Source organism: Desmodus rotundus, chromosome 10, assembly GCF_022682495.2.
Source record: "Desmodus rotundus isolate HL8 chromosome 10, HLdesRot8A.1, whole genome shotgun sequence".
NCBI classification, from domain to species: domain Eukaryota; kingdom Metazoa; phylum Chordata; class Mammalia; order Chiroptera; family Phyllostomidae; genus Desmodus; species Desmodus rotundus.
This window is the reverse complement of record NC_071396.1, coordinates 64,945,093-64,969,149: the sequence shown is the minus strand read 5'-3', so window position 1 is coordinate 64,969,149 and position 24,057 is coordinate 64,945,093. Positions and strand designations below refer to the sequence as shown.

At 44.5% G+C, this 24,057-nt stretch overlaps 1 protein-coding gene across 1 annotated transcript in view; it reads left to right on the top strand.

Annotated features, from left to right (window-relative positions):
• The window catches only part of NAPG (NSF attachment protein gamma), a 30,671-nt gene extending 27,988 nt beyond the window's left edge, over window positions 1–2,683 (top strand). The window contains exons 11-12 of the mRNA XM_024580333.3: window positions 271–400; window positions 1,491–2,683. Coding sequence (XP_024436101.2) covers window positions 271–400; window positions 1,491–1,634 — 274 coding nt within the window. The 3' untranslated portion in view covers window positions 1,635–2,683. The remainder of the gene's footprint in view (window positions 1–270; window positions 401–1,490) is intronic.
• Window positions 2,684–24,057: the final 21,374 nt, after the last annotated feature.

Sequence of the window (24,057 nt, the reverse complement as noted above, 5' to 3'; positions counted from 1 at the left end):
TGCTACAGGAAGATCTGAATAAGGGATTTTCTTGTTTGAGATGTTTATCATGAGCAGTCCCAATCCGGGCCCTGAAGACATTTTGGGGTGTGTAATTGTTTGTTGTCGGGCCTGTCCTGTGCACTGTGGGATGTCTAGTCTCATCTCTGACCTCTGCCCGATTGTAACAGTTAAAAATGTCCCCAGGTGTTGCCAAATCTCTGCTGGGGGGCAAATTCATCACTGGGTGAGAAGGAACAGGTGGAGATGTGTGACTTGTGCTTGCTGTAGCATTCCAGGGTTTAATGGGAGTGAAGATTGTGCTGCACTCGAACAGCTTCTAGAAGGATATGACCAGCAAGACCAAGATCAAGTGTCAGAGGTCTGCAACTCGCCCCTTTTCAAATACATGGACAATGATGTAAGTGGCCTTTTGCTTATCTTTCTTCTTTCCTCTTGAATGGAAGAGGCTTCTAATGAGATTATCTGTCTTGTGGACTTGTGGACTATTTTTCTCCTTCCATTTTTTACCTGATATTTCTCAAAAGGGAACTTAGAATTTGCAATGAAATTTTTTTTTATAGGTTTAGATTGTTTGAATGTCAGCCATGTAGGTTCACAGCCAGTTATTTATCCATCTACCTGTGTTGACCGTATGTGTATTTTTTAATTTAGCCCCATTTTTCCAGTTTGTTTCACTTTTGCCCTATACGAGTTGCTTAGTGTATTAAGTTTCATTTAGGCTCACTGTCTGAAAGAGACCCATCACGTAGTGGCCTTTGTAATTCAATGGACATGTTGGAATTCCACTTCTGTGACAGCCAGCTGTGTGATGCAGGTTATTACCTAACTGTCTGTAAGCCTCAGTTAACTCATCTGGGGGAGTGGAGCACCTGGTCTCTGTCTTGCCAGCCTGTTATGAATAGTGGATTATTCTGTGTTCACAAAACAGCCTCACGCAGTTCCATATACAGAAAGTGAGCCTCAACAGTGGGCTTCTCTTCTTTCGGATTTCCCTTTTCAGTAGGTTTGTGAGCACCAATTCATTTGATTTGTTCTTGCAACTTTAGTCTTATGGTATCAGATCAGCTTAAGATCTTCAATTTTTTTTTATTACAGTGTATATAGAGGAACCATTTTTTCTTGGTAAATTCTAAATAGGCTTTTGTAGATTTATATGTATTTTTTAAGAAATTGTCTCTAGCATACACTCATTTACTCAATAGATCTTCATTTCATAGGAACTATAAGTGGTACTTAACTTACTATGTTCTGATTATCTCAGATTCCTATGTGTGGTGTATAATTTGACATTTTTGCTAGTTGTGTATCTGTCACATTAAGGACATGACCTATTGAGGGTAGAGCAATGTTGAGTTTTGTGCTGGGTGTTTTTCCGTAATTAGTATTGGTTGTCATGAGGTGGAGAGCTAGTATCTGCCCTTTGTTGCAACATCACATACGGAGATTGTAGTTATCCAGATTCTGAGAACATGTATTGTTGTTGACAGTATGCTAAGCTGGGCCTGAGTTTGGTGGTTCCAGGAGGGGGAATCAAGAAGAAAGCAGCAGCAACACCACAGGTCAAGCCCGAAGGCACCACTGCCACCGCTGTGGAGGAAGATGAAGATGAATATGCAGGAGGGCTGTGCTAAGCTTTACGGAAAGAAAGGGGAAACTCCTACGTGCCATTCATGGACTTGGAACTGGTCTAAGGGCATCCAGACTTCATTGCAGTCATGGCTTTGAATGCTAAAAAAGACTAATTTTTTAGGTATCATTTCCCTGAATTATCCATTGTACCCACTACCTGTGAAGCATTTTTTTTTCTTTCCAAAAACATCAGAAGGAATTGACAGAAAAAGTATTGTCACATGTTAATGCAGTTGATTTTAAAGTTTGCAAGCCAAATTCTAGACAAATTATGTTTTAAACAAAAGGGATGAAAGTATATTCTGTTGTTTTATTCTTTACATCCAGGGAGAAACTTCCAGAGTATGATATTATTACTCATTTGAGCTAATTAACAATCTGGTTAAACAGACCTGGCAGCACTTAAAAGACATTTTACACCATTTGTTTATAGACCATGTTACCATTGCAATGTTACCATGTTACCTTGGATTTTTTTTTTTACGTTTACTCTTTTCTCACCTACGAAACAAGAATGAGGAGTGATTCAGTGCATTCTGCAGCAGCGATGCAAGTGAGTCTTAAACAACATGAAAGTCATATACCAGGGCAAACTCCTGCCACCCTCCCTACTCACATTTGAGAACTAACAGACGGACTTGCGGATGTCGGGGTTATTCTGTGTGGTGCCCAGTAAAAGGCATGGTTCCACATTTATGCGTTTAATTTTTCCACATATGTAAGTCTTTATTTTCAGAGAATAGTCAGAGTGGAGATCTCGTGTTTACCAAAGGAAACACTGTCCTTACTTCCACCGAAGTGGAAGTGTGCATGAACATGCTCAGAATCCACCATTCAATGTTCTGTTTACTGCAAGTACAGTCAGCCTTCAAGATGTATTTAATATATTGAATTTATTTGTATATGTGCAGAGTATGGTATTTGTGCTTTATTCCTACTTTTTCCTGCTCTTTGATGAGTAGAATATTAAATGTGGTGTTATAGAAATGCAGATTATTGCTTCTATGGGAAGACAATTATGAAAATAAAATCTGAAACTATATAAATATGATTATTTCTTATTCAATTTACTTTGCTAATTTATTTTTTCTGTGGATACATTCTCATTTATATGATTCCAATTATATTTGACAAAAACAGTATTTATGAAGTTGTATATTCTGTTCTGTGGGAGTTAGTTAAGTACCTCTAGGAGTTACTTTAAACTGTTGGGGTTTTTAAGATACTGATCATCCAGTTACTAAAACACTGTACTATCTACTACTTGGTGAGATGGATGACTTTAATACATCTTCCAAAAGAAAATTCTTTCATTGAGTTAAGTAAGGTAAAAATACATGATTAGAAGACTAAGAAAACAATGTGAAGTGGCATTGTTCTGCGTTTAAGCAGAGTTAGCACCTTAATTACCAGTGGATTTACTTGTAATTCATCAGATGTTTTCTGAGCGCCTTCTATGAAATACTGTCCATGTTTCGCATAGAATGGGAATCAGTATGATTTAATAGCTGGCCTTCATAGAAGTTGGAGGAACAGGTAGCGGTAATAATGCAAGGGAAGGAATGGCTCTTGGACATAATGCAATTTTGCGTTTCTTCCAGGACACTTTGGAGTGTTCTGAGTGTGCTCTGTGTTCACCCTGGTATGTGGTAGCATCAAGATGAGACAGCTAGGAAGGAAAAACAAAATGCATCTCCCTCTACTTCCTCCCATTGTTTTATTAGGTTACACCAATAAAAGGCTCAGTATGGACTTTAATTTGATGTTGAATTTAAGGACATTAAAAATGTCTTGAAAGAGAAAGGACTGAAGCAAATAATTTTGTAAAGGAGAGCAAACCTCTTTTATTTGAGGCTCTTTTAAAAAAGAATTTAATGTCCAAGAGAACTTTGTGCATAGGAGGAACTTATAGGACTTCAAAGTAACATTCAAAGGCACTAAATAACATTTCCCTAAATAATTAGCTTCACCTTATAAACTAGGCTAATTAAATTTCCTTAGAGTTTAAGGCTTAATCATTTTAAGTTACATTTGCAATTTGTTTTTTTTAATATCTGATTCTGTAAAAGTTTTCAAAGGGCCCAATTAGGGCAGTCCTAAAACTTTCAAAATCTTTGCAGGCACTTAACTAACTTGTAAAGCTAATAAGTTAAACTTCTATGTGTAGTAATTCAAGTTTCCAAATTTTCAAGTACTGTTTGTGAACTTAAATTCTCAAATTAATCACAGTTAAATATTTAAAATGAAAATCAGAAGGTTAATATGTCAGATTATATTGAATATTTGAAGAACCTTGAATACAAACATATCAGATTATCACATTAATTACAAAACTTATTTCTAGCCAAACAGAGTGTGATCACCGTGGTGCTGACTGACTTTGTCAGTATGAAATACTTATTTCTACATCTAACCAGGATAAATCACCTGACTTACCCAACTAAGGGGAATAAATTTGCCATCTTGGATAGGCCGGAAATACTTCTGGGACTACAATGCAGTTAGAGTTCAGGGACTAAGATGCAGATTCAGTAGTCGTGGGACGATTCTTCACGTGCCACAAAGGAACAAGCTCGGCCTGTTCTTTGGTTCCCGTACTGTGTCAGCGGAGGGCAGCGAGCCCGTACCTTACACCTCAGGCTTCAGGTTCACAACACTGGACCACACACCCTCTGGGCATTTTTAAGACTTTATCCTGTGCAGTTTTAAGACTTTTTTTTTTAAAAAAAAACACCTCTTTCAACATTTTTTTAGCCTGATTTGGATAGATGTAATTCTTCACCTCTGCCTAGTTTAAAGATCATTTCTTTTCCTACTTGATTTCATGTATTTGGTTTCTGAATTTTTTCATATCTCATGGATTCTAGGCCATGATTCAATATCCTTATATTGATAGAGTCGTAATTTAGATGTTGTTTTTATAAGCTTAATGAAAGAACTGCTACAGATAATGTGATCTGGATTATAGGAGAGGCATGACTTCCTAAAAAGTGAATCAGTCAGGAAGGGCTGGATTATGCTGTAGTAACAGCCAACTCCAGAACCTCAGTGGTTTAAAACAACAGAGGTTTATCTTTATTCCTGCTCCGTGTGCATCACAGGTCAGCAGAGGGCTCTGCTCTGTGTCTCCCACTCTTGGTGCAGGACATGAATTCTGGAGTATCCCGCCAGCAATAAGCAGTCCATCCCAAAAGTGACACACGACTTCTACTCACCTCATCACAAAGAGGCTGGAACCTTCAGTCTCCCATAGGCCTAGAAGGAGAGGAGACTCTGCCATACGTGTGACTGCCAGATCTACGTAGGCTTGAACGCACTTGTGGTCAGTTATGTTATTTTTTGGTAACTTTTCCTAACACTCATTATAGGATTTTAATAGAAAGTGAGTTTGGTCCTAAAGCAGTCACTGTTGCCCTCTGACGGGCATGCATAGTGATTTCACATGTATCATCATGTTTAGGTCTGACAGGTGTTCTTTGGTACCCCATTTGCTGGTGAGTAAGCAGACCTAGAGGAATTAATTCACTCTGAATGTTTTCAGTGCTAACATACCTAATGGGAGATGTTGCTTAACTGGTTTCTTGGTTTTCTGTTGTTTATTTGAAAAGAACAGTAACTCCAGCGGGCCAAGTTGGAGTTTGAGCTTCTAATGAATTTTTAAGTAGGATTGTGAACAATCAGTTGTCAAAAGCATTAGCAGCCTGGCTCAGACTTCTGTAAGTGTGCATAAAATGTGACCGCCATTAAATTCAAATGTGACCTCCATGAGAGGAGGACCTTGGTCCTCACCAGTGAATGTCCCAGAGCAGTGCTTGGCACCCAGGAGGCACTGAACAAATAATGAAATACATGAACAAAAGCACTCAACAAATGTTCTTCTGTTGTTATTAAAACTGGCTGGTCTGTAGTCGTGCTCTTTGTCACTCTTAATTTCTGTTGACCAACATTCATTCACCACCTTTCAAACCAAACAGATGTAACATTACTACGGTCGTGGAAATGTTCTTTAACTTAGAGAATTCTTTGTTTCCCCTGCCCTCCTTGCCTCAGTTAGAGGGACTGAACGTGCCCTGCTAGACATTAGGCCAGAGCACATTCAGGGTTTAAGGATGTGCTCTGCGATCTAAGTGAACGCATAGAAATGCATTCAGCTACCTACCTCCCAGGGCCCAGCAAGGGTATCTTGGGTGATTCTGGGATTCCAAGATTTCCTAATATCAGAGCCAAATGATAAAGCTGTTTTCTTGCTGAAGCTAAGATGTGAGTTGGCTGTGATTTCACAGGGGTAATACATTGGAGGGATGGTGATTGGGGGAGAAAAATTTAAAGCCAAGTTGATTTCAACTGCCTTGTTCAATAATAGATCTTGTGCACAGAAAACTTGCCTTTCCTTTTTGTTAAAGCACTTCCGAAGCCCTTTGTAGAATCTGGCCTTCCCATTTCAGGAAGTATAACACTCTACAGCTTACATTCTCTGCACTGAGGACCTTGACAGTGAGAACAGTCAACATTGCAATAGCTTATTGCATAGGCAGTTTGTAAGCATTCCCTTCAGATTTCCGTTCAAAGTCACGTTTTCACCTCTCCTGCTGCCAGTAGTTCCTTGCAACTGGTTTATAGCAAATGCTACCTGAGAATTGATTGTAATTTTTTTTAATCATCATCCAATCATATTTTTTTGTTGTTGATTTTGGAGAGGGGAAAGGAGAAAAAGAAACATGGATAGGTTGCCTCCTGTTCACGCTCCTACCGGGGATCAAACCCACAACTTAGGTATGTGTCCTGATTAGGGATTGAACTCACACCTTTCGGTGTTTGGATGATGCTCCACACTAACTGAGCCACCTGGCCAAGGCTGAAAACGATTTCTGAAAATTAAGGATGCCTTATAAGTCCACCGAGGAGGGTGTTACACTCATACTAAGGGAACTTAAAATCAAACTGTGATACTGTGATGTTTAGGACATTGTAGAATTAGCAACACGTTTTGATACATTCCTGGATTTGAGGGTGATTTCATAACTGAATCGGGCTTTCTGACATTTCAACAGTTACCTCAGTCCCAGAATGTTTCCTCTTCAGATGCTTGATTGCCCTACACCTACCTCCACACAAACCACTTAGGTCAAGTTCTGTGTCCTAGGCCACAGCTTCCCCACAGCTGCCTGAGATCCCATCCCAGTCCTTCTGACTCCTACCCAGCTCCTGCCAGCGTTGAGTCCAGAGTTTGGAGATGTTCTCCAGCTAGGAGTGGCTACATCATTTTGGGAGTTAGTACAAAAAAAAATGCAAGGGTTTTTGTTTAAAAATCAGACAAAAGCCTGGTTCCTCTCCTCTGTCTCTGCCGCTCATAGTATTTTACATTTGCTATTAATGATGGTCTTTTGGCAGCAGACCCTTATGGGGACTTCGGCCCTGCAGTCCAATGTGGCACAAGGTTGCATACCTGATGCCGACCCTCCCCACACCCAGGTCACTGGGGCAGAGGGCAGCCGCAAGTTAGAGGGCAGCCCAGGGAGTGGTTGCCGAGAACCTGGCCTGGGGAGTTGGGGAGGAAGGTGGGCCCACAGGAACCAAGGCTCCAAGCCCCTGGCACACCCTCCTTTGCCCCAACAGACTTTGCTTAGAAAAGACAAAGATAAAATTCTGAAGGAATGCAAGGTGACCCCAGATGCTGGCCCCTCTGGATGTGCCCTGTGCAACTACAGTGGTTCTCTGCCAAAAGCCAGAGCAGCTGGCAAGCAGGGGCCTCAGGTTAGGCATAAATTTGCCCTCCTGGCATGAAGTTTTGACATTTAGATGTGCACCAGGGAGTCCATTTTGCCCCCAGCCTCAATAATCTTCCATCCTGGAGGAGTTCCCCGTGGGCCCAGGGTTCATCACAAGGAGGGTGACGATGGATCCTTATAGCCCAGATGCTCACAGTCCTAACTGGGAGTGGGCCAGTGCCTTCCAGGCCCTTTGCTGCAGAGTAAATAACACAAATAGCATTTCTCATGCAAATACTGACCCCTTCTCATAATCCAGTTTCCTGAATTAATAAACTAAGAGATCCCCTTGGAGCAAAGGGAAAGTACAACCATGGAGAGAGGAGAGAGGTTATAGACTTGTATCAGTCTATAGTAGCAAAGCCCTAGACCAGACAGGAATGAAGAAAGACTGCTGAAAATGAGATTGTTGTGTTTATCAACATTCTCCAGTACCTCTCAGCAGCTGTGACTTGAGCTTGCCTGTGGCCACAGGTTTTCTTATTGTTCATGTTTTGTTTCTCCTCTGCTGTCTCACATACATTTGTTTGGCCCTCTAGAGAAGTCCTCCCAGCCTGCCCTGCCCTGCACCTAGGTCTGTGCTCCCCTGTTGTCTAATAACCCACACTGGACCATAAGCCACTCACTGTACACATGAGGTGAAGGAAAGCAAGGCAGGGAGAGCACATAGCAGGTCCATCTGGAAGGAGCCACCTTGGGTAAGAGATTAGGAACTTGGAGTATGGATGGAAAAGCAGAGAATGAAGAAGGCCACAGAGCAAAGTCCAGATAAGCCACCAGCCCACCAGGGAGACAGGAAGCTGGTGCGACCAAGTTGGAGTGTGCCTTGGGCTTTCCCCAGGTGAGCTGGAAACTAGGAGTGCCCTCCTGGCCACAGGATTAACTCTCCTGAGACCTTCCCCAGGTCTTACCTTGTAACAGAGCTCTGTATACCAGACTCATGCTGTTCTCTACCAGGAAACATTTTTGAAATGTAAAGAACTTTATTTGTTTATTCCTTTCATCCCCTTTTTTGCATAATAATTTAGGTTTATATAAATGAGTCTCAGCTTCTTCAGGGCTCCAGGGTCAGAATTTTTGAAGCCATCAGGTGGCACTGTAGAGCACATTTAAGAACTTGCAGAGCCATGTACCACTCACTGATCAGGGGAAAACTGGGTCTGTGATCTAGGCCAGGGGTTTCTTTACAGAGACCAACTGCAAAGTTATGGTTGATACAGACTGCAAACAAACTATAGAATGGGTCAATGGGGTTTATACTAACAATCGGATGAAAACTTGCAGCTATGGTATCTGTCTCTGAATCATACACATGCTTGTGTGCACACACAGAGATGCACTCTTTATGCAAACACTTGCCTGTACTTACCTGTTTTTACTGACCTAGCCCCAAGCCATAACATCAAATTATGTAGTGGACACTAACTGTGCTGGGCTGCTTGGTTGGGGTGGTATTAGCATTTGGTCAGGGCTATTCTTTGTAGGGACCTGCTTCTCTCATTGCAATTCATTTAGCTAACCTGGCTCTTCCCCAGTAAATGCCAGTAGTATCCCCCAAGCATTGTGACAAGCCAACAATGTCCTCACGCATATGCTGGTGCTCCACCCAGGGTTGGGGTATTGTTCCTGCTGGGAACCAAGACAGTTTAGAGAATACACTATGTCTTGGGCCAACTTTCTAAAAACACTTATGTAGCGTCACACAGCAACATGGCTCCCGTGCTGTTCTTGGTCGCACTAGTCGCATCTCTCAAGTGCTCACTAACCTCATGTGTCCAGTGACTGCAGTACTGGGTCTTGCACACAGAGAGCATGTCTAGCATTGCAGAAAGTGCTGTTGGACAGTGCTGTCTGATCATTCTTTTGAGGCACAGCTGAGCAATGTCTTAACCGCATGCAACAGGACCCTGTGTTAGAGGGTCCAGTGTAGATGGAGCATCCGCTGATCAAGCCTGGTGATCTGAGATGACAGCAGAGCCACCAGACCACCCGCCTGCCCCCCGCCCCCTCTGCCCCACTGCAAGTGCAGGTACAGCTACACATACAGGTGCAGTCATTTAGAGTGTCCGTTTCTGCAGCTCTGGAGCCATCTTACTCCCCGTCCTTCATTGGGCTCCTTCTGTGTGGCACTTTTGAGTCTAAGGTCTGCCTGGTACAGGGGACATATTATCCGGGTCCCCAAGAAGCCTCTATTTGCTCTATCTGCCTCACTGGAATTATTCTTTCTCCTGAGAGTTCAATGCAAAACCCTTGGCTCTTTCTTCCTCTTTCAGGCTGAATTATTCATGTTAGAGGAAGGCTTTCTAGTTTAGCAACCCGGAGACATTCAAAGGTTTCTGTCAGAAACACCCTCTTTGCCAACAAACAAAATAGAGGCTCAGTTGCACAGAACGCCTCAGGCAGCCGGCCTTGGGGACTGGGAAGTATGGACTCTTCTCAATGAGATGCTGGTATGAACTTCAGAATATCTGCCAACAAACACTGCCTGTGCGGGTGTGCTTTCTAACTTGCTCCAACAGAAAAACCATGAAACATTAACTATTAACAGAGAGAGGGAGAGAAAGAGAGAGAGACAAAGAGAGAGATGAGCTTTAAATGAGAAACATCTCCTTGCGTAGAAAGGAACTAGGAGCTCTCAGCAACATGCTGGTGAAGTTGAGAGCCTGCTGTGGAAGTGCGGGCCCACCCAATACTTTTCCACTTCAGCTATTAGTTTCTTAAACCTTCCCAGCGAGTACCATTCATCATTCTCAGGAGGGGCTCCTAGAAAACCAGTTCCCCAGGAAACAGCTCAGCATTTGAGGAACGCTGTATAATATCTTAGCACGTTTCACGGTGTACTATAGCACCTTAAAGCTTCTAAGAAGTTCTAGACGAGAAAATAGTTGTGAATTGTGTAACTCAGCATTCCCTGATGCATGTGAGCCTAATGACCTTCTCTCTCTTAGAACCCCATCCACATCCTACAAACTAGGCCCTGGGAGGACAAGCTATTATGCACAAGGTTACCTGCAGGGTGTTCAGCCCAGGAAGGCAACTTCCCCTTCTGGGTGACAATACCCACCTGGAGCCTGCCTGAGAAAAACCCACAGAAAAAAGCTTTACTGGGTGAGAAGGAACCATTTTAGGACCTCGCTGGTGAGACAACAGCCATATAGAACTTTACAACCCAAGTCTCCTGAGGGGTAGGAAGGATATTTTATAGTTAAGGGAAAAGAAGTCCAAAAAGTTAAGTAATTTGCCCTAGATTGATCTTGGCACTTTCCTCTCTGCCAATCTGTTATACAGATGCCTTTTGTTCAATGTTTCTTCTACTCATATGTTCTAGTTCTGCTCTCTAGGTTTACAGGGTAAAAATCTATTTCTGTTGCTCTGGTTAAGAGCAGAAACTTTAGAAGAGATCTGCTGCCCTCTAGGAATAGCTGGGAGAAAGCAACAGCCCCGGTGTTCAGCTGATACCATCCTTTTCAGGACTGCATTCCTGTCACATAGGAAACCCTTAGAAAATGTGGTGTGTGTTCCTAAGTCTTATTTTCAGGTGAAAAATGTCCAGAACAGTCAAATGAACTGATATTAGGGATTTTGTAAAAGAAAAGAGGTATCCTCACAAGTTGTGACAGAAGAAGTCAACGCAGATGGCCTGAGCTTGAATCTAACGTGCCTGACTCACAAACAGCCCTGTTCTGTAGGTCTGTGCTAGGTCAGCTCCAGGAGAAAAGAATAGGAATAGAGGATATTAGGCTTTAGGGGGAGGGTGGTGAAACCATAAATCCTGAGTGTTTCTGATCACTTGCATCTCGGGGCAAGGGCAATGTGCTTGAATCCCTTGCACTGTGACCTTGGGCATGGGCAGTGGCTTTGGAGCCAGACCTACTGGGTGTGAGGTCCTTATCAGCTGCGTGTTTCTTGGCAGGTCACTAACATTTCGTCAGTTGAGATAGTTATGGTGTGTGTACATGGGGTTGTGAGCAAGAAGTGAATGAATATTTATAAGGTGTTTAGAACAGTGCCTGGCCTCAAGTTACTGCTCTGTGAATGTCAGTTGATTGACTCTAAGGTCTTTTTTCAGCTGTAAAGCCCTATGAGTCAATGACCCTTTCCTGTCTCTACCTGCAGTATCCAGTAATGAAACTTGAGGCCCCAAATGCTGACCCTGGAGGCAGCAACTCATTGAAACCCAGCAGGTACAGCACCATTATGTCCACTTTGGGTGGCTTTCTAAGCAGCAGAAGTCCTTCAGGGACTTTTATCAAGGGTGAAACACAGAAGTCTTCAATTAAGCTGAACTTTGCCAGAAATGCAAGGTCGTCTGGTCAAGATGGAGGCATAGGTAAACATGGCCCACCTCCAAGCAGAACCTCAGCAAAAATTACAACTAAACTACAAAATAATTATCAACCAATGTAGTCAGGAAACCAAGCTGTATGGAAAACTGATAACCAAGGAATTAAAGAAGTCACATTTATCTAGATAGGTAGGAGGGGTGGTCACACGGAGATGTGGAACAGGTGGTCCCACACCCACATGTGGTGGATAAAAGTCAGCAGGGATACGTTGGGAGTGATGCTCCCAGCCCCAGACCAGCCCAGGTTTCTAGTGCCAGACACATAAGTCCCCATAACTTCTGGCTGTAAAAACCAGGGGGGAGGATGTGGCACTAGAGGAAACTGTGGGATTCTCAGGCATCTCCTCTTAAAGGGCCTGCAACAGATTTAGGACTCATATAGACTAACTCCCTCTGGGCTCCATCGTGGGGCAGCAGCTGGAAGGGCACCAGTGGCATATGGGGAGAAACTGAAGTGCCTGGCATCAGGGCGAGTGTTAGGGAATAGCTTTTTTCCAGACAAAACTCCAGAGGCCAGGCAGTGGCCATTTTCCCTTTGCTGAGTCCTCCCTCACACAGGCCACAGAGTAGCAACACACTATCTGAGACCCCATCCATCCGGTTCACGTGGGTTTTCCCGCCCTGCCAATGATCTAAGGCCCCAGTCAACTTACAGGTGCCCTTTCCTACAATATGCCATACTAGTAAGACAGAGGATCAAAGCAGCTATATCTAATACACAGAATCAAACACAGGGAGGCTGTTTAAATGAGGAGATAAAGAAACATGCCCCCAATAAAAGAACAGAACAAAACTCCAGAGAAAGAACTGAACAAAATGGGTATAAGCAATCTATCAGATGCAGGGTTCAAACACTAGTTATTAGGATGCTCAAGGAACTCATTGGGTTATTCAATAGCATGAAAAAAGACCCAGGTAGAAGTGAAGGTTACACGACCAAATGAAATAAAGAAAAACTTACAAGGAATCAAGAATGGAGTGGATGAAGCTGGGAATCAAATCAATGATTTGTAACAAAAGGAGGAAGAAAGCATTCAATCAGAAGAAGAAAAAAGAATCCAAAAGCATGAGGATAGGGTAAGGAGCCTCTGGGAGACTTCAAATGTACCAACATTTGAATCATAGGGGTGCTGGAAGGAGAAGAGAAAGAGCAAGAAATTGAAAACATACTTGAAAAAATAATAAAAGAAAACTTCCCTAATTTGGTGAAGGGAAGAGACACAGAAGCCCAGGTAACACAGAGAGTCCCAAACTAGACGGATGCAAAGAGGACCACACCAAGACACATCATAATTAAAATGTCAAAGGTTAAAGATAAAAAGAATCTTAAAAGCAGCATGAGAAAAACAAGAGTTAACTATAATGGAGTTCCCAATAGACTTCAGCAGATTTCTCAACAGAAACTTTGCTGGCTAGAAGGGACTGGCGAAAAGTATGCAAAGTGATGAAAAGCAAGGACCCACAACCTGGATTACTCTATTCAGCAAAACTATCATTTAGAATCAAAGGGCAGATAAAGTGCTTCCCAGACAAGGTGAAGCTAAAGGAGTTCATCATCATCAAGCCATTATTATATGAAATGTTAAAGGGTCTTATTTAAGAAAAAGAAGACTAAAACTGCAAACATTCAAATGGCAATAAGTACACAACTATCAACAATTGAATCTAAAAAACAAATTAAGCAAACAAGCCAAACAGAAAGAGAATCATAGATATGGAGATAATTTGGAGGGTTAGCAGTTGGGAGGGGGAAAAGGAGAATGGGGAAAATGTGCAGCAATTAAGAATTACAAATTGGTAGGTACAGCAGAGACAGGGAGATGTTAAGAACGGTATAGGAAATGGAGTAGCCAAGAATTTATATGCATGACCCGTGGACATGAATTAAGGGGGGCGGAGGATTGCTGGAGGGAATGGAAGGTGGAGGGGGGCTAAGGGGGAAATGGGGACAACTGTAATAACATAATCAATGAAATATTTATTATTTTTTTTTAAAAGCCAGACGTCGCCAGAAATACAGTTCACTGCACTCTGGTCCACGAATCATTTTGGCCAAATTTTCCCTTTAAGGATTCACTGTTCCCACTAGGTGGCATGTCACCTTCATTACTTGTGTCTACTGTTTCCTACTTCTCTTGCTACAAATCAATGTTGTTTTGCTGTAGGTGGGGGTGTGGGAGAGGTAATGCTGGAGAAGTTTCTGGATGGAGCGTGGAGATAGTGAAATCTAATGGTCTGATTTAGCCCTGCGGACACAAAGCTTGGGACAGTGAGGGACTGGCCAGCCTGGAGTGGCACAAACAATCCCCTTCAGTCCCAGGGCAGTTAAACTGTGGACCACACAGAAATGACAGGATGGTGGTGACCAGTCATCGGTCCCGATCCCTTGTCAGTGGGAAGACAAGTGGCCCTGTGGTCACCCCTGAGGACACTATAGACAGTGGGAAGAATGTACAATCTTCCCTTTCCCATCACATTCCGAACAGGAGGTGCTGCCAGGTTGACCACACAAAACCAGAATCCAGCAGACTCCTTAGAAATATTTCTGTCCTGACCCTTCCTTTCTGTGTCCTCTGATCTCACAGCCTCCTCTGCTGGTGGGAGGTGACAGCACTTATCAAACAGGGAGCATGCTGTCCGTCCTCTCTGCCCATTGTCCTGGCACAACTACTAACAGTGACTTTCTCCCTTCCCAGTGTTCTGTTTGGAGGATGAGTTATATGATTCATTCTATACTCAGCGTCTCCTGAAACTTCAGCAGGGAGGTGTGTGTGTGCATCTCTGAGTGTGGACGTTGGGGACGTCAGGTTGGCAATGGCCCCAGTAGTTTCCCTGCCCAGGGCTGGCCTGCAGGTGCAGGCAGAGGTGGGCACATGTGACAGGTATACAGTGTCACCCCAGGGCTGGCATTGCAGCAAGTGAGGGATGGCAGGCAGGGCTAGGCACTATCTGTTGCTCGGGATATGATGGCCAAAATTTCATGCAAAGTACAGAAAGAACGCGGGCCCTGCCTCTAGGCAGAACTGGGGAGAATCCGGGTAGAGCTTTGCGGTGTTTGGAGGAAAACTACGGACAGGTTGATGTTTACGGATTCCGTTGCTCAGCACTGTAGTAGATTTACTGGGTGGCTGCCCATATTAATATCACAGCACCATTAACGCCATTAGACCCGTAATGCAATTGCATTGCAGGTATCGTGGGTGAACCTGGGCTCTAAGGCTCTGTGATCTTGGTGGGACTCTAGGGCACAGGTGGCAAACACAAGGCCTGCAGGCAGAACCCGGCCCTCCACCTTGTTTTATCTGACCCCGGCACCTTGTTTCTATCTGGCGGCAGTGCCAAGCTCTCACTTAACTGTTAAGGAGTAGTTACATTTATACAGTCCTAAAATCACATTCGGCCCTTTGAAGGCAACCACAAGGCTCATGTGGCCCCCGATGAAAATGAGTTTGACACCCCTGCTCTAGGGGGTCCATACGTGGGGAATGGCACAAACCAGCTCCTGTAGCAGGCTTCTGTCTAGCAAGAAGGGAGCCAAAGGGGATGTTTGGGGTGGTCTCCATCTAAACGGGGCACCTAACTGCATGTGTATGAAGCGAGTGCCTACTGACGTTGATTACTTTCATGGGACTGATGGGGCTCTATTGCAAATAGTCTTAAGCACTGTTGACTTGCAAAATGTTTTCTGGAATTCTCTGTTATATTGTCTTGCATCAGGCTATTTCACTGAACAACTTTATGGGGCAATAGTTTTAACTCATTTTCACTCTTTCCAGGGTTGGCTTGTTATTTAGCAGATATTACCATTTCTCGAATCCAGTTTGTATCCTCTTTAAAAAACCAACCACGTGTAGTTTCAGAGGTGGCTCCTGCTGTCCCCAAAGGGGTCTGACTTCCCCTAGGACAGCCCTTGTCCCCCACAGCCTCTCTGTGTCTGCTGCAGCCTGAGCCCTGGCACCCCTCAGGACCCCAGACTGGCCTCAGCAGACTGCTGTCTCCTTTTCCTCTCAGATGAAAAGATGGGAATGGCCTGTCATGGCAGAGTCCCAGGGGACAGACCAGAAGGCTGTCACCCAGCCCTGCCACAGAGACTCTAAAAGATCGAGATGTGGTTTAATGACATAAAAGGTGGCAAATGGAGCCAAAGGAAGGACATGCCCCTACCACAGGCCACTTGTGAAGATGCTTCGGTAGACTGGGGACCCTCCATGGGGCAACCTTGGGGGTTTGGGCTGATGAGAGCAGGGGCACACTAGGGGAGGAGCCCAGGGCACTGTGTCACCCAGGAGCAGAGTCATACCCTTCAAGGAAACTTTGAGCAGGACATGTGGGCTCCATAGACTCCATCATTGTAAGACTCTCCCAGTCCTAGCAGACTTCTCCTGAGAGGCAGGATTGGAATCCAGGTTCCTTAGTTAGTAGCTGTGGGGATGCCAGTAGAGAGAGGGAAAGGGAAGGAGGGAAGGAGAGGGAGGGAGAAAGAGAGAGAGAGAGAGAGAGAGAGAGAGAAATATCGATGTGAGAAAGAAACATTGATTGGTTTCCTTCTGTACGCTCCCCAACTGGGGGCCGAACCCACAGCTCAGGCACGTGCCCTGACCCGGAATTGAGCCTGCGATGTTTGGTTCATGGAACGCCACCCAACCAACTGAACCACACTGGCCAGGGCTTTGACTGGCTCTTGTGTACAAGGGGCATGGACTGGCCCAGCTTTGACCACCCAGGCTTGCTGTGGAGCCTGGTGGGCCTAGAGTGACCAATCTCCAGGCTGCCATCAACACTCTCTCCTCTGGCCATAGGGCCTATAGAATGCCATCACTTCCTGTTTCAGAGCAAGGTGAGGGACTGTTTCCTTAGACCTACTGGCCTCCCCTCCCTCAGCCCAACCTATCAGCTCTGGTTGCTAGGAAACTGTTTACCTTAGAGACAGAACACTCCACAGGGTTCTGAGCAGTTATTTGTGCCCTCAGGACACTGGCAGTCGGTGGCAGAGCTGTGAGCTTGGCCAGCCATGGAGGGCCTGGTGCCTGCCACCGCCACCGCATCCACCTTCCAGCTGATCCTAGAGCACCTGTGTGCAGTTCTGCTGATGATTTCCGAGGGCTTGAGACATGTCCCGGCTCTCCCTGCATTCCCCTGGGTGATCCTGGTGGGTGCTCTGGTGGTCCTGTCTTTGACAGTAAGAAGAGGACATACTTTAAGAAGTGTGAAGGAGCTGGGCGAAAGGTATCCTTCCCGCAATGAAGTCTGTGCAGGATGTAGTGAGAATATTGGACCAATGACAGAAGCCGAGGACACCCTCAAGTTGCCCGGGGAGGAGGCCAGTCCTCTCAGGTCAGAGACCCTGTGCTGGAAGGCATTGAATAAACACCTGAGCAGGATGTTGTCACTTCAGGACCTGGTTGGTTTAGCAAAAACTGTACGCGAGAGCCAGCCTCCTAAATGTTCCCAAGTGACTGATGAGAAGCCCATCTCAAAAGCACTGGGGATTGATGGAGAACAACTTCAGGAGAACAAACCAGACGATTTGAACAAACACACTAGTTATCCTGAAATTTCAGAACTGTGCCTAGACAAGACTATGGGATGGAAGCAGAACATCCAAGGGAAGAAGGAGGAGAAACGAAGGCTGGAGCATTCGACGGCTCGAGTGCAGTGGGTCCCGCAAGATAGAGTCAGTCAGTCTGTGTCCATGGCGGGAAAACCTATGCAGACCAGCCCCAAGCCCGAGGTCCTTAGAGGTCACTTGGCTCACATCAAGTCACAGGTTGAACGACGACAGAGGGAAGCAGAAAATGAGGATCGGTTCATCCATGGGTCAGAAGGTGATCTCAAGGGTGTCCCTTGTGATGCTGACCTCAACGTGTCCCTTCAAAGTGCTGATGAGGAAAATCAGGAAGCAGCCAGAAAATTGAGGGAGCAAAAGCAAATAAATGAAGAGCTTACAGCAGAAATGAAGAGTCTACGATCCGAGACAGCATCTTTGCAGTGTGAAAATTCAAACCTAAAAGCTGAGATTCAGCAACTGAAGCTGAAGCTTCTAAAGCGCTCCTTAGAAGTGGAGAAGAAATCTCTGGAGGACTGGAGGACCATGAACTCCACCTATCGGATTCTGAACACGTATAGGAAGATGGCCCAAGACATGAATCAGGAACTACGAAGAAGCACTTCCTACTATGTAAAGGAGATTCGATACCATCAGGAAAGAGCTGAAGAAGCCCAGATGGCAGCCGAGTGCACTGAGAGAAAGCTCAAGGTGCCCAGGAGAGAAAATGATCGTGACGGGCAAATGCCTGCCAAGGACAAGTCCACGTTCCAGCCTCTCCCAGGTGGCCCTTTTGCTCCTGCTGCTCCACCCACAGCTCACAGAGGCCCAAGAGTTTCAGGTCATCCCCTGGGTCATCAGCTCCCCAGGAAGGAGCAGGGTCCCGCAGTAAGAGCTCAAGAATCCAGGCGCACCTGCAGGTTTGACTCAGCTTCCACAGTGACTGGGCCCTGAGCCCCCACAACCGGGACAAAACATCTGCCTGTGTTTCTGTTTCAGTAACTCTGATCTTGTTAATGTCTTGTTAGTTAAGCTACTCATACTACATTGATGCCACCATTGCTCTTAGTAATACACAGCTTTATAACTTTACAGTAATATTATTTTACTATAGATTCGTTAATGTAATTCTCATGAGTACAGAATTCTCCATGAGACTCTTTAGAATTATCTGCTTATTGTAAGTGTTGTATTTTGATTTAAATGACCATTATTACCTAAGCTGTCATCTCAGTTTGACATAGATGTTTAAACAAAGACCATCACTGCAGGCTATGTCTGTTACCACAGATCTATGGAAGTGACTTCATATGTCCCTGGTTTTAAAAACAACACCAAAAAAATAAAAAAAACTTGAAGAGGACAACACCCCCAACTCCTATTTAGACTACATAATGTTTTTATTAATTTAGTCCTAAATTCATAGTTTACTCACAAAACTGTAGGATAGTTTAGTTCTAAATTGTTTAGAACTCTTAGAATTTTAAGATTAGAAACCTTTATTTTTTCTTCCTTTATAGTTTTTTCTTATTGTTTCTTTGTTTAAGATACTGTTTATCATTTAGCATTTCTAAATTTTTTGCAGTCAAAATAAATGAGGTTTCTCTTGGTGGAAAACACACACACATGCACTCGCTCTCCTGTCCGTCACACACTCACACATACACACACACACACAACGAAGACAGAAGGTCCTCACAGTAGTTTTGAACCTGAAGAAAATGTAAAAGTACTGTTGCAAACATGAATAAGTATTTTTAATAAATAAGTCCTTAGAAAGACAAAGTGGTGTGCCTGTCGTTTGTGCAGAGAGATGATTCCTGAATCACATGCACACACACGGAAGCAGAGCTGGCCAGCACGTCCGACACCAGCTCAGGAACAGGGCAGGAGGAGACACTAGGACAAAGGACATCCCCCAGCATGACAGAGATAAGGGAGGGACCAAGGAGGGGACCAGGTGCCAGCAAGAAGGAAACTGTGACCACTCTGGGGGAAGGAGGGCCCGTGGTGTCACCTGGGCCCAGTGAGGGGCTGTCTTGGGAACAGGGGACCCTGCCCCCGCCCTCTGTCCTTCTGTCCTCCAGTTACTGCTGAGCAAATGCAGTCCCCCAAAGGCCAGGGGAGTGCAGGCCAGGGTCAGCCTTGGGCACAGAGCAGGCCCAAAAAGGGCCTGAAAGCACTTGGAGAATGACCACCAGACTCTGTTGGATCCAAAGTGTGCGTGGGCTTTATTGCCTCGTTCTCACCCCATTATTTAGTAAGAACCTCTGGAACTTCTCCACTGACCTCGGGACTCTCCTAGGCAATCAGGACACAGGGATGGGAAGAACAGCCCAGTGAGCCCTGTGGACCCCAGTGCTTACATTCTAGTGTCCTTCTGCATGGACTTGAGAGAGGATTTCCTCTGGGGGCACTGAGAGTCCTATGCATGAGGACACCGGGGACCCCCTGGCGGGGCAGGATGCAGGGACAAGCATGTTGTTCCCCTGCACCCTATTCCACACCAGTCTGAGGAGGCCCTCAGGAGTGCAGGTGCTAAAACTGGAACGAGAACCTCGAATGCTGAGTGATCCGGACAAAGAGAACTCAGACCTGGTAGGAAGAGGTTGGAATGCCATGTGTAGTTTGTGGGGTTTCAAGAGTGTTGAGTTCCACCTTTCACCCTGAGCTTTCTGGGCCAAGCAGGAAGGGAAACGAGACCAGGAATGTAGCCTTCTTCCAAGAAGCAGAGGCTGGCTCAGGGCTGGGCTGCCAAAGGGCTTTCCAAGGGCGTCCACAGGGGATCCCTGAGCAATGTCATGGGCGTGTCTTCCTGTGATTCTCCCTAAGGCCCTGACTGAAAGACACCTGAGCATCCAGACACTCCTGGGGGCAGCCCTCCAATGGGGATTTAGGGCCCCATCACCCCCACACTCGGGTCCAATCTCCTTGGGCACAGGACCCCTCTGCTTCAAAGCCTGATGTCTTGTGTCTGGCGCAGAACCTGGGCCCCTTGCCCTGTGCAGACCGACCAGGAACACAAAGCCAGCACAAGTGGGCCCAGGTTAACCCTGCAGGGTGCTATTCAGCTCTCCTTGTTGGGGAGGGATGCTGACAGCCCAGTGCTACTCCTGCGTCTCTGTCCAGTTGGGGGGATGATGGAACAATGGAGAAGCTGCCACATGATTGAGGTCAGATTCTCCCTGGGGGAGTTGATCACCTCCCCTCCAGCTCCCCCTTCTTGGCTAGTTGGAGTCATAAAGCATCTTAATATCAGGCCACATCCATTCTGCAATCACAGGTTTAAAGAGTGCCTCTGTGGAGCCTCCTGACCTGGATTCCCAGCCCAATCTGTGCTACAGCATGAATCCTGAGCAGTGCCTGTGTGAAGACCACCCCCAGCCCCAACGCAAACCATCCCTCTGCTTGCTGTCCAGTTACTGTCAGCCACACAGGAGACAGGTTAAAAGGATAAGCCCAGGATGAGCTGGCACTGCCCATGGCTGCCCTGGATGCAACTCTCATGGGGACCCTTTAAGTTTAGGAGATGCTTGCCTGTGTGGGAAGAAGGGGGCAAGGGAAAGATGTGACTGTGCTCCCAGGAAGGTGAGCCCACTGTAGATTCTTTGCCTTGAGGCTTTTTTTCTTTGACCACAGGCTGGAATCTTAGGGGAAGTTTCAGGGGAGGGTCTTAACAGAATACTTAGTAGCTATTTATGTATGTCTTTCAATATGTTGACTCATCAAGTGTATGTAGAAAGGGATCAGGGTTATTTTTCTGGTTAGTTTTAGTTTAAAGAATGTTATCGAAGAGGAACCAGCACCGAGGCCAGCCTGCCCCAGGATGTTCCAGACTGTGTAAAGCATTTGCTCCTAGGTGTCCTTGGTCAGGGAGTATAAAACCTTGTGACTCAGTAGCTGGCTGTAAATTGCTCAAATTGTTTGGCCTTGTTTAAATAGATTGTCTCAGTTTCCCTTATTCCCTTTGTCAAAGAATTTCCCTAGCTTCTCAGTATCATGCCTCAGAACATAGTAACCTCTCATTAAACAGCATTACTGCTCTTCTTTTTATTAACTCACTTGGAGAAGCCAGAGGCTGAGCTTCATTATTAAGCACATGATGTTCATTATTTACACATTTGTTATGGAACAAGCAGCAAGGAAAAAAGGAGGCTAACGGATGTACACAGACAAATAGATCACTTGGTGCAGCTGCAGTGACAAGAGCACCAGGACTACCCTGTGGCAAGGTCCCCTGCAGATCCCTGGAGCAGTGAAAGGAGAGTCGATTCCATCAAGGGGGCTGTTGCTTTCATCCAGGACAATCCCCATTGATCTCTTCCTGGCAGCACTTGGGGGAAGGCAGCAGTTGCTTTCCCCCTGGGATCAGAGGACATGACCCTTTATCTCTGTCATTAGAGATGACAAAGGGAGCTTCCAATCTGAGGTGGACACCTGGCAAATCCCTTCATGGTCACACACTTAGTAAGCTCTGAGAACAAGAAACAGGGGAGTGGAAATGCCGAAACTGGCAATTTGTTTTTCCTTCATCACACTGGTCATTGTGTTAGCCAATTCCAAGGCAATTCCTGCTGGAAGTGTGATTCTTGTCATTACTTTTCAAACTCTAATCTATTTCATGGAAATTTTTCTTTCAAGTGCTGTGAGGAATTTCACTGTAACAAATTTTAAAAATTATACTATGTCAGAGAGGGAGAAATAACACTACATACTCTCCAAACCATTGAAAGAAAATTATTGTCTACATTTTCATTTGTCAATGGTGTTTTACTTTATTTTATTGTTGCTTGGGGTCCAGAAAACTGTCCATACTTAAAGTTTAAGGCAACTTTTTTGTCTATTCAGAAATATAAGAATGTATTCAAAACAATTTAACTATAATTTTCTAATGATTTTCTTATGGTCTGTTTGATTCAGCCATCAGTCAGTCAAAAGGCCATGTAGTCCTTGTGTTAAAGTTTAACTTTGGTCATATTAACTGAGTAACTACACACACTGATTAGAGTTTTCTGTTTTGTTTATTGACAGTATCATAAATGGTAACTATTGTAAAAGAAAACATTATTTGAATGAGTTTCTACTAATAATATATACAGAGTTCTAATTGAATGAAAACAAAGAAGTTCACTTCAGATGTTGTCATGTGAGGGAAGTAGTAACAATATTAGTAGTTACTATTCAGTGAACACATATAATGCTTCTAAATGGTATTATATAGTACTTTTCATTTATTTGTTTTTAAAAACTTTATTCCTCACAGCAACCCTATCAAATAGGTAGTATGTATAATTGTTAAGAATTTATATATAAGAGAAGCGAGGCCTAAAATGTTTAAGAAACTTTCCAAAAGTCACAGGTAAAAAAAAATTGAGGGTATTGAATGCCTATGTAATGTGCTAGTTATTGTGTTAGACATTTAAATTTCTTCCTGCCTCCCTCCATTCATCCCTTCCTCCCTCATTCCTCCTTTCCTCTCTCCCTTCCTTTTGTTGTTTTCTTCCTTCCCTCCTTTCCTTCTTTCCTTCCTTGAAACAAATATTTATTGAGTGACTGCTATGCATCAAGCATGTTTTCAGACACTAGATGCCAGAGTGATGAACAAGAGAGAAATGTTCTCGCTTTCATGGTATTTGTTCTTTTATGGAATAACATTCATTTAATGAATGAACAAAGCAGATAGTAGCAAGTGCTAAGAGTCAAGCTATATAATAGGGTCATTGGGTGGCAACTAAATGCTAATCAGTCAGGGCTAGGCTTTCTAAAGCAGTGGCACCTGAATGGCAGGAAGAAATCACTGTAGGCTGGGTGGACCCTGAGAAAAAAAGATGCCCACTCAGAAGGGCTCCCGGTGGCTAACTGGCAGCACCGTCTTTAGTTGTAAGTAATTAATGGGTATTTTTGTTAAAGTCTTACCTCTACCCACCTCCACATCTTGACCCAAGCTCCACGAGGATTGGGACCCGGTCTTCATTGCACAATCTCCCTCACCTAGCACTGTGCCTGGTACCTTGTAGGTCCTGATGTGCTGAATGGGCCCTGCATGTGGGCAAGAACTGACACCTTTCACTAGCCTCCTTTGCCTGGTGTGTGGGCTCCAGAGCAGCTGTGAATTCAAAGGACCAGGGTCCTGCTGGGTGGGCATAAAGGGCATGTCTTGGGGATGACAGCATGCTGGGGAGAAGAGGTAGTGAGATCCCAGAAACCCTACCCAATGGGAACTCTTTGGGCAACCAGATTTATCTAGACCAGCCACAGGTGATAGCCAGGACTGGAGATGACAGGGAACAGGAGAGTTCGGAGTTCAACAAGGCTGTGGTTTCTCCAGTCAGCTATCAAGATGTCCATCCCAATGTAATATGTTATGTATATCAATGTAGCATGTAATGTGTTAATCACGTAATATGGGGTGTGTCATTAATAAGTAATATGTGCCAGTGTGATAGGTGCTATGTTATAAAGGTAAAACATGATGTAATTAGGTAATATATAATGTGTATAAATGCAATGCAATCTGTTAATCATGTAATATGGAGGGGTTATTGTGTATTATGCAATGTGCATCACTGAGACATGTAATGTGTGTTGGAATAATGTGTGATGTGCCATTTATGCAATATGTAACATATTAACATCATGTGTGAGGTATTAATAATGAGACATATACCATGTACTAATGTACTTTGTAAATTATAAGAATATAATGCATAATTTGCATTGTCGTGCTATGGAATATATTACTAGTGAGGTGTGTCATGGAAGCTGGA